General features: G+C 40.7%; 1 protein-coding gene across 1 annotated transcript; it reads left to right on the top strand.

The window, feature by feature from the left end:
* The first annotated feature begins 1155 nt into the window (after positions 1 to 1155).
* On the top strand, positions 1156 to 8629 carry agxt2 (alanine--glyoxylate aminotransferase 2). Its single transcript, XM_053871402.1, has 14 exons — positions 1156 to 1308; positions 2436 to 2518; positions 2593 to 2783; positions 2857 to 2980; positions 3059 to 3153; positions 3743 to 3836; positions 3986 to 4079; positions 4525 to 4625; positions 4701 to 4793; positions 4879 to 5011; positions 5619 to 5707; positions 6868 to 7017; positions 7390 to 7488; positions 7809 to 8629. The coding sequence occupies exons 1-14, from the start codon at positions 1215 to 1217 to the stop codon at positions 7908 to 7910; spliced, it is 1542 nt and encodes a 513-aa protein (XP_053727377.1). The 5' UTR covers positions 1156 to 1214; the 3' UTR covers positions 7911 to 8629.
* The last annotated feature ends 2796 nt before the right edge of the window (positions 8630 to 11425 follow it).

An 11425-nucleotide genomic window follows, 5' to 3' on the forward strand; every position in this document is an offset into this window, starting at 1 on the left:
TAATTTTGTCCAAATGTCTCTGTATGGAAATCAATTTTGTTGTGGTGGAAAAAAATTATTTGCCAATATTTGTCTTAGAGACTAATGTGGGTTTGTCTTGCTATAAATTGTCACATAAAAAAACCTACTTTAGTATAAAAAGCTGTCACGTACTGTGGTAGGAAGTGTGTTTTTAAAATGAACGTGGATCTTGTTTCAATATACAAACCCTGATGGAATGTCTGGTGCTTATGTATGTTGTCATTTAAATGATTAAAATTCATGTTTTTCTCCCTGTCTCATGTGATACATTTATGATAAATTACAAATTTACTTGCAGATTATACAGCTATATCCAAACCTGTGAAAACCACACCACGACTGGATTTATGTTTGTTGCTTAACTGAATTGTCTCTTGCATTATGATCGCAAAATAACCACAAAAGACTGGACCCACGATGACGCCAGCATCACCTCAACAATCTGTCACGGACTCATCTCCCCGGATGCTGAGCTTCCCACACGCGTGGCTAAAGAAGCATATGCCCAAGTACAGGGTCGTGGAAGAGAACGCGGTGCCGCTTGAGCCTGTTGAGCGAGACTTTTTGCTAGACAGTGCCCTCTAGAGGACACTTTCTGAAACAACCACAAAAGATGACTCAACCCATCATCATGCTGAAAGGGAACTTTTTAAAAACATAAAATATCTACTCAGTCAAGTGAATGTAAACATTGCAAACTCTGGAATAACCACGATTAAAACGAATATAATCACCAATCACAAACAAAAGATCTCTGTTGAAACGTCCATCAAAATACCATACTGTGTCTATGGAAAACCACCACGTGTTATGAGTTCACATAATTCATACTTGGGATATTGTTGCACGCAGTGTGCACAGATCAGCAGGTGATATTTTTTTTTAAAAATTCTTCTATCTTCTCAGCATTGTTTCATCTAATCCTGTGACACGAAAAGTTATGAAAACATCCCAGTAGATTTGGTGACATCTCTGTCTAACATTTCGCTCGAAATTGCATATATCGTAGCCACTTTATTATAATTCTACATTATTCAATCGCAAATGACGGTCAAGCTGCGTGTGACGCGACTTCACTTGATTGGCTGGTCACTTTTCCGCCCCAGATATAAGGAAAAACTTTCTGGACAAAGTTTAAAGTCTGCAGAAGTGGGCGACAAGCGTCCTGACATTCATACTGGAGGGCGTCGCCAATGTCCAGCATGTACAAGCTGGTGTCCGCAGCTCGCGTCGCTGGGCTCCGCGGACCCTCGCGCAGCTCTCTGAGGAACTTCCACTCTGCTGCGGGTGAGTTTCCACGGAGAGAGTCCTGGAGCTGGATTCGCCGCCACGTCACCCTGCTGTTTGATTGTCTGGATGAAAAACATGTTTTGAGTTAACCTCTGTTTGGAGTTTGTATAAGCCATGGGAATGGAAATGAGTGGGATTTAGTGGAAATGGGATTTCGACACATTTTTGTCAGTTAAGTGCATCAATGGGGAGAATGTGGTGACCTCAACTCAGCATTTTTCCCAATGACCTGCCCCTCTGCTGAAGGTCCCACCCTTCTTCCACCCCCCACTCTCCACCTTCCCTCAAAGCAAAGACTTCTAATACTTTAAGTTATAGCTGTCGCATCCCTTTATGTATAGAGCCGGGGTCTCAAACTCGACTGACTGGGGGCCTCCTGAGGCACAGTCTCAGTGAGGCTGGGGCCGACAGTCTTGTGGTTTTCCTCCATGCGATTGGTCATTTTGCCTCTTCTGATATTGCTTTTTATTCGCATGAAATGAATATTTGCTGGTAATTCCGCTGAACCTCTTGAAGAGCTACAGAGCAGATCAATTCCTGACATCAGACGTGGTCTTGAGGTGTGCACTGTGGGTCTGAATGGTTTCACTGGCCTTCTGTTAAAAGCCTTTACCCTTCCATATGGATGTCATTGAGTCGTAATGTTAAAATCAGATGTGGTTATAATGGTAGCAACATGAATTGCATTTGAGTTTCGCACTGTAATAAAGGTGCTTCCATGCCTAAATGTCGTCCATTGGAATTCACTTATGCAGCGTTTTCTAAGCCTCTCAATTTGGACCAACAGGGGCCCTGTGGGGGCCACTACGTGGTTAAAATTGATCCTCACTCGCGGTCCTGCAAAACTGCACCCTGAGGGCTGCAAATGGCCCGCAGACCACAGGTTTAAGACCCCTAGTCTAGATTAACAGTCTGGAATATATTTTCACAGGTTAACAAGTTAACAACTATAGACATGTCTCTGGAGTTTCATTTGACATATTTCAAGGTGACCAATTGGCTACTGAGGAAACTACAATGTTGCATTCCATTCTCCTCTAAAGCTGTTTCTAAGGAGCTTGCCGTTACAATATGTCGCACTCCAGAAAGTGGACTTTGCTCTCATTCATGTCTTTATCTCTCAGGTGTGCAATGTCAGAAAATAAAAACTTCTCCTGCAGACCCCCCACAGATGCCTCCGTGCAACTTTACACCTGAGCAATATCAGGTACGAGGCCTGACTAAACACATGTTGCGCCCCGCTGTTCAAGAGTTTTTTGTTGTTGTTTTTTTTTGGTCCAGGGAATGTCCAAAGAGCGGATAATGGAGATCCGCAGACTGAACTGCAACCCGATGACCATGAAGGTCACCTATTACAAGAAGCCAGTGTTCATCCATCAGGGATACAAGCAGTGGCTGTGGGATGTGGATGGTAGAAGATATTTGGACTTATTTGCTGGCGTTGCAACTGTCAGTGTGGGTCACTGCCATCCGTAAGACTGTTTTCAAACATTGTTTTACTTCCTCCTTTAATTTCCTGGCGATAAAGTAATGTTGTTCACGCAGCAAAGTAACTGCAGCAGCAGAGCAGCAGTTGAAGAAACTTTGGCACACCACCAGCATTTACGTGTATCCTTCGCTGCACGAGTATTCTGAAAAACTGGCCTCTTACCTACCCGACCCACTTAAGGTTGCTATTTCTTTTCAAATAATCTCTTCTTGGCATTGACTGACATCAGAATGTGAATGTATCTTTCCTCCTGTTTAGGTGATTTATCTGACCAACAGTGGCTCAGAAGCCAATGACCTTGCAATGCTAATGGCTCGATTTCACACCGGGAATTTTGACATCATCACATTCAGGTACAGAGCTTGTCTCCCATGTCATGACTCAGGTAATAAATGGTGGTTACAAGTCAATACAGAAACCTACCCTGTGCATGTGATCGGTGACCAGGTGCAAACAGACACACTTGTGCTGCGTTCCAGTTACCTTCGGAACTGGGAAATTCCCAGAAAGTGGGGGAATTCTCACCATCCTGAGTTTCCAATTCAAGGCGGTTTGCTGAAAATAAAAACAGAAGTTAAAAATGAAAAAAAAAACACACCAAAGGAAACAAACACATTCCACACATTCTTCGTCCTGTGGGTTTTCTTGTCGTATACGGAATGCATATTTATCAAGATCCCTGCTTGGACTTCCAACTTCCGAGGTAGCTGGAATACAGCATAATGAATATGATTTGGGAAGCTTTTCTTCACGCTTCCCTTTTTATGTTATCTTCTGTCCTTTAAGTCCTTTAAGTCTGGTTCTGTTGAGGTTTTCTTCATTTGCTCTATGCAGCAACATAACTTGCCCTCAGTGGGGTGCTGGAGCCGCACCATGTTCTTGTGAATTACAATACATTTGCTTGCAGGCAAAAGAGCATTGACACTCTCTTTTGTCTTACAGGGGCTCATATCATGGAGGAAGTCCGCAGGCGATGGGCCTGACCTCAAACGCAGCGTACAAGTACCCCATTGCCGGTGGCTTGGGCTGCACAAATGTATGTTTTAGATCAGCTGTGTTTCCATCATTGATCACTGGCTGTTAGAGCTTCATGCTAGACTGACTCGAAGCACACGACTTTCTGAGTCTGACTTGTTTAAGGCGGAGAGATACGTGGTTTTGACTCTGCTTCTGCCCACTGAACAGACCATGTGCCCTGATGTGTTCAGAGGTCCGTGGGGGGGGAGCCACTGTCGAGACTCTCCGGTACAGACCATCCGAGAGTGTAGCTGCGCCCAAGGTACACAAGAACAGCACTCTCTGGTCAGTCATTTACCCTCTGCTGCCATGTGTCCCTTAGCTTGGGATTTGGAATATTTTTGAACCTATGCTGTGCACACATATGTCTCTAGATTTCTATTTCAATGCTTCTGAGTCATGTATTCTACTTTGTGCTATTTAAATTCTTTCATTCACATTTTAATCTTTTTCATTGTTAATATTAACAATGTTAATATTGAGTTTTTCTTCAATCTTACTTTGACATTAGAAAGTGAGTCAGAAAAAAAACGAGTTAAAACGATTCTATATGATTTAAGTCAAGATCATAAACCGTTCAAAGGTCCCATTTGTTGATCATTCGCCCCTTTTGAACTGACATAGCAACACATCATAAAATGAAAACCATGTTACAGATGCACTTCCCACAGAGGTTTATTACACTGTCACTGCTTTGTGGTCTTCAGGTTCTTGTATGGCAAATGAGCAATACATCTCCCAGCTGAAGGAAACATTCGCCACCAGTGTCCCAAGTCGCATTGCAGCTTTTTTCGGAGAACCAATTCAGGTATCCATGAGTTAGCGTTCTCTGAGCTCCGACTCGGAGTCGGTGCGTCTAATCATGAGGTGTGTTTCTGTCTAGGGAGTTGGAGGAGCCGTACAATACCCCAAGAATTTCCTCAAAGAGGCTTACAGCCTTGTCAGAGAAAGAGGAGGGGTCTGCATCGCCGATGAGGTGGACTTTCATGGTTGAGCTTAACTTTGTGTGATTTGATTTCACCACAGAGCATCAGTCATAATGCGGACGTGTCTTCTGGCAGGTTCAGACTGGATTTGGACGCACGGGAAGTCATTACTGGGGCTTCCAAGGACATGACGTCATCCCTGATATGGTCACCATGGCAAAGGGCATTGGAAATGGTTTCCCTATGGGAGCCGTCGTCACCACTCCTGGTGAGCTGAATCCTGAGGAAGTGGAAGCCTGGAAGTGACAGAGGCCAAGTGATGATGTGACCACAGAGGTCTGCTGCTCTTCAAAGGTTCATTCTGTTGCTGTCAAAAGTCACAGTCTAGGCAGGAGAAGTCCATCTGAGAAGGAGTTATTCATTCCTCAGTCGCTCCTGATGTGAGCATGACAACCTTTGGCAGGCTGTTTATTATAGTTTTCATAGTTTTTACAGGTTTGTAAAACTCAACAGTTTTGCATCTGTCATTCCTCTCACTCATAACAGACTCAGAAGTTCAGCACTTGGATCTGAAGCCGCCACTCTTCTTACTTTATATTATTTATTTTTTTCATGAGGGTACTTCTAGAACCAAAGATTCTTGATGGAGACCCTGCCTATGCTCTTTAGAAACCTGTCTCCACAGCAGCACTTTAGGTTCCATGAGAGCCTGACACACATGTGATTATGAATCAGACCACGGATGTAGAGCCAGAATGAAGCCTCCTCTTTAGGTTGCCATGGCACTTCCAGCTTCTCCTTTCACTCAGCCTACATTTAGGGGAACATAGTGCAGGCAAAGAAGTGTTCATTGTTTGTGTTTATGTGTTTCTCAGAAATAGCAGCTTCCTTTGCCAAAGGGGTGCACTTCAATACCTTTGGAGGAAACCCAGTCGCCTGTGCTGTTGCTTCATCTGTGCTTGATGTGAGACTTCATCATTCCATTTTTGGCTTTGTGGAAAACACTTTTGTGTTGTTCAGTCAGTTGGTGTCTGCTTGGTTATATGAACATGTTCTTTTGGAGACCAATTCTTGACAAAACGCCTGCGCCTGGCTCTGCGTCACAATTTGAGGGTGAAAATGTTGAAATAACCAGGTTATTATAATTGCTTGGTTCATAGTCATGGTTAAGGTTAGCTATTTGTTTTGGATGGTTCGAGTTAGAGAGGGTTAGAGAGGCTGGGGAAAGCAATGAGCGGTCCCCACAAGGATAGAGATACAAATGTGTGTGTGTGTGTGTGTTTGTGATCTTTTACTTCTGTCTTTGTGAGAAACTGTATAAGATAAGATAAGGTCGACTTTATAGATCTCACCAATGAGAACTTTACTGTTATATGCACATACCTTTTGTATGAGTTTTGAGTCAACAGACTGAGTCCTCACTTTGGCAAGTCTCTTGAGGGTTAAAACTACAAAATAGCCCGGTTATTATAATTTGTTTTTTTTGGGTTCAGAGTAAAGGTTGACCATGGTTAGCCATTTGTTTTAGACGGTTAGGTTTAAGAGGAGAGGCTGGGGAAAGGGGAGATGGCAATGGATGTCAATGACGGTCCTCACTGAGATAGGAAGACAAACATGTTTGTGTGTGAGTGGGGGCTTGTTTATACTGCCTCGTGGGGACCAATTCCTGACAACACACTATCCTCGTAGGTACCTTTTTTTTTGGTGCCCACAGGTCCAAACCTCAGTTTGAAGATGAAAACTTCAAAATAACTGGGTCATTATAATAAGCTTTAAGTTTGGTTCTGAGTCCTGGTTAAGTTTAGCCATGTGTTAGGTTTATGTCCCCACGGGGACAGCAATACAAATGTATCTGTGTGTGTGTCCAAGGTGACCCCTATCTAAATAAGAGCAGGTGTTAGCTGAAGCAAAGGTTTGCTGTGCCATTGTTGTCAAGTGGAAGGGACAGCCTTGCTGTTCAGAGCAGGTCAAGCTGCTTTTTCAGTTCCTTGAAACCCGGGCACTGACCCCATTAAACATTCCTCTGTTGTCTTGTGATTATGCTCCAGCAGGCTATAAAAACATCTTTCTTTTTAAAGTGTATACTTCAGTGATCGTTTTCAGTGACCGTTTTGTGCCGACCAGACGATTAAAGAAGAGGGTCTGCAGCAGAACAGTCACAAGGTGGGCACCTACTTGCTGACCGAGTTGGCGAAGCTCAGAGACAAGTACGAGATCATCGGAGATGTCCGCGGGAAGGGCCTGCAGATCGGTGTGGAAATGGTCAAAGACAAGGTGAGCTGTTGTGTAACCTCCCAGAGGTCGTCGTCCATCTGCGCCCCAGTTAACCATTAGCTGCGACCCTCTGCTACCAAGAAATTCAAACTGTCCTGTTTCTGAGAATACTTATTTACTTTAGTATTTATTCAGGATATAAATGTTTCCAATCGAAATATTAGCTGATGTGTTTTATATTACCTTGATGAGCTTTGTGACGTTTATAAATCGGTATTTGATTATGAAAAGCAGTTCTTGTTCACATGGTGTTTGTCTGTGAGCTTTACAAGTAGTAATGTCTGCTAACCAGCATTTTTGTCAGTCGCAGTAGAAGCACCAAGATTTTGCCGAAGTCTTGTGTTTCATTATTTAACCATGTGGATTCCACAGGTGAGCAGAGAGCCGCTTCATCCTCAGGCGATGGCTGACATATTTGAGGATGTCAAAGACATGGGAATCCTCATTGGGAAAGGAGGCGTTTATGGTCAGGTACAGGCAGATTGATGGTTGTAATAATTCCGCCTTAAAACGTATTACCTCTGACACACACATTTTAACAAAAAAAAAAAAAAAAAAAAAAAAAACAGAATCATGTATTGAATGCATTATACAAATCAATTTATTAAAACCAGAATGATGAAATGCACATTAAACTTCTTTAATATCTTAATATGAACAAGTTTCAAGTTGCGGTCATTTGATACAAAACACAGCTGCAGGTGGAAAATGATCGAATTCATCTGTACTCGGGTGGGAAATGCTTTACTCCGACAACCACAAGAATCAATGACGCTATGTTTCCGTTACAGACATTCCGAATCAAACCCCCCATGTGTGTGACGATGGAGGACGCGGATTTCTTCCTGGCGGTTTTTGACAAATGTCTTCAGAACTACAGAGAGAGAATGTAAACATTCACGTGTGACTCAGACTGACAAAGTATTTTAATGGATATTCACTAACCAATTTTGTTACTTTCGAGGCCGAGCCAACGCATTAAAAAAAAGAAGCTCGGAAAAATTATGATTATTAATTTACTTTAATGCTTGTTGCATGCTTATTTACGCACTCATTATCTCTACTGACATGATACATATCAGATACGGTGCTCCGTTTTAGTCCTTTTTATTCTTTGAGGTCTGTTCACCAGAGTATTCTAGCATTTCACGGTTTACTGTCCTTGAGCGCCATCTGGTGGTGATACACTGTCATTTTTTATTTTTATTCTGGCTCTTCGTACCAAACTAAATGAAAGTCGATTCCCAAGCCACTTTAAAGCGATACACTGGAGTTACGAAATAATTATTGATTTTGAATTATTAATAATTGATTTATGTCGATCGCTTATTTAAATTATGTATCATGTATATTTTACTAGTGATTTGCTCTGGAAGCGTCAAATCGATGCACACTTGTGCACTATGTGTTCAATATCAAAAATATACACTAAACATCCGAATTTTTATTTGTGTTTTTTATACAAAACTCACTCACCAGATAAAGTATTCATGTAACATGACATGAAATCTCACTGTCTCCACGCCTCCAAACCATCAAATGTCCCGAATACTGTTTCCATACTTCATTTGAAATCACGTTTTGTTCTTCCATCCCTTGAAATAAATGTCTTGAAAATTATTGGAGATTTCTGCTTTATTTTATGAATGAACAAATGCTTATTTGAATCACTCTAATACACGGTAAATGCCAAATACATTTGTATAACTATAATAGAATGGCTTTAGTACTGCTACATTGCATACATTACAGTCCATATTTATTCACAGTGATTGAAAAGGAGCAGAGTGAAAAACAGTTCGGATGATTTCTGGCCCTTATTCCCACTCTCTCTATTTTTCAGAACAGTGGTTGTGTGTGTATGAAGATCAACTAGGAAAACAACTAGGAAAACAAGTCAACAACTAAATGTCTTTTCCGATATTTTGTCGTATAATGTCTCAAAATTCACTGGAGACGTGTTGTGGAGATTCCTTTTCCATCTTCCACATAAACAGGCTCTTCTGAATGATTCCTCGGGGAATTCTTCCCTTGGATGTTTGTTTGGTTTTACTCCGGTAGGACTCATCTAGTTCAGCCCCAGTTCAGCAAACATGCATCATTTCCTTTATCGTGATAATGATTTCAAGTGTGGCATCAGGGTCCAGGAGAGCAGCTGGATTGTCTCAACATCTCCTAAAACGTGTTGTATCCACATAGTAAAATCCAGCTGTGTGGTACACGCTAGAGTGGATGAAGTGCAGTTGCTGAAAAAAATCGTTAACAACAAGCCAATTCTAAATATTTATCTGCCACCAAACAATACAGAAATCGCTCCCATGATGAGAGGAGTCCGTTTACAAACCGGTCAAGAGTTTCAGTTTAATAGCCGCAGCTGAAGAACATCTGAGGCGGTGAAGTTATGCAGCCGTTTGAACTCATGGAAATAGCCAATCAGTCTTTACCTTTAACTGGGACACCCACAGGGAATTTAAGGAAAGTCTTCGCAGGTCTTCAGGGTGAATAAAAAGCTGTTATTTAATGTTCATGCATTTACAGGAAAAAGGACATTATTAGCAGCTCTTGTAGTAAACAACTAGAATTGTGACCTTTTTCTATCAGGGCTCGACTTGGATGATGCTGCAAAGCACTGTTTTCACAGGAGAATCAAGATGGATTGCTCTGCAGTTCAGCGACTCTTCTGAAAGATAGAATTAGGCATATCATATATCCCACCTAGTTATATAATTCACTCAAAATCCATGTGTTGTGTACATTCATTCGGGCTGGGACTTTAAGAAAGAAAAAAAATGTAATGTGTTTCCCTGTGAACATTGTAGTGCACCAATTCCATGTGCGCTACATCACACAGTGTCATAACCAACACATTGAAGATGGAGGAGAGTATGAGGGATCGCGATGACGAATGAAAAAAAAAAAAAAAACACTTCAAGATAGAAGCACTAAACAGGTTGTCTGGTGCACTTCACATCAATGGAGCTCTTTCACCCTTAGGTTACGTGTGCAAGAAAGATTCAACTTAAATTTGATCATTCTGGTGTCAAATACAATAATGTTTCTAATCGTGATTAGTTCATCTTAGTAACATTTTTTATGAAGTCCCATCCCGAATAATGATAGTGGACAGCTTCCGTTTTGCCGTTGTGCCTTGATGACCATACGTACATTGAGGGCTCTTCAAATCCTTTAAATATGATTTAAATGAATATGTTTAACTTGAACACTTTAAAGATAAACAAAGTCAAATGAAAAGAAATCTGGTTTTATCTATGAAATATGTCTAACCAAAAGCGAGTGTATGGGTTGGTGTGGTGTATTCCCTCTGTTTACATATCTGGTTTTTCTCCAGTGGCTCTCTAGTATTTGGACGTTTCTCAGATCTCCTGTCAGCAAAGCTATCATGTCTGTTTCAACAGGTTTATTGATTTTACTGCAGCATTTTACTATCTATCTATCCAACTATCTATCTATCTATCTATCTACCTATCTATCTATCTATCTATCTATCTATCTATCTATCTATCTATCTATCTATCTATCTATCTATCTATCTACCTATCTATCTATCTATCTATCTACCTATCTATCTATCTATCTATCTATCTATCTATCTATCTATCTATCTATCAACCTATCTATCTATCTATCTATCTACCTATCTATCTATCTATCTATCTATCTATCTATCTACCTATCTATCTATCTATCTATCTATCTATCTATCTATCTATCTACCTATCTATCTATCTATCTATCTATCTGTCTGTCTATCTATCTATCTATCTATCTATCTATCTATCTATCTATCAACCTATCTATCTATCTATCTATCTACCTATCTATCTATCTATCTATCTATCTACCTATCTATCTATCTATCTATCTATCTATCTATCTATCTATCTATCTATCTATCTATCTATCTATCTATCTGTCTGTCTGTCTATCGATCGATCTATCTATCTGTCTATCTATCTATCTATCTATCTATCTATCTATCTATCTATCTATCTATCTACCTATCTATCTATCTATCTATCTATCTATCAACCTATCTATCTATCTATCTATCTATCTATCTGTCTGTCTGTCTATCGATCGATCTATCTATCTGTCTGTCTATCTATCTATCTATCTATCTATCTATCTACCTATCTATCTATCTATCTATCTATCTATCAACCTATCTATCTATCTATCTATCTATCTATCTATCTGTCTGTCTGTCTATCGATCGATCTATCTATCTGTCTGTCTATCTATCTATCTATCTAGCACCATGGTTCAACCACCATGGTTCATCAATAAACGCCAGTTTGTTAGTCTCATTGCTGTTAGTCCTCATTGTTTTCAGAAATATCCGCACTGTTTTGTCCATGTCGATATCGGTTCGAAACTACCATAACGC

The sequence above is a fragment of the Synchiropus splendidus genome, chromosome 1 (genome assembly GCF_027744825.2).
Source record: "Synchiropus splendidus isolate RoL2022-P1 chromosome 1, RoL_Sspl_1.0, whole genome shotgun sequence".
NCBI lineage: Eukaryota > Metazoa > Chordata > Actinopteri > Syngnathiformes > Callionymidae > Synchiropus > Synchiropus splendidus.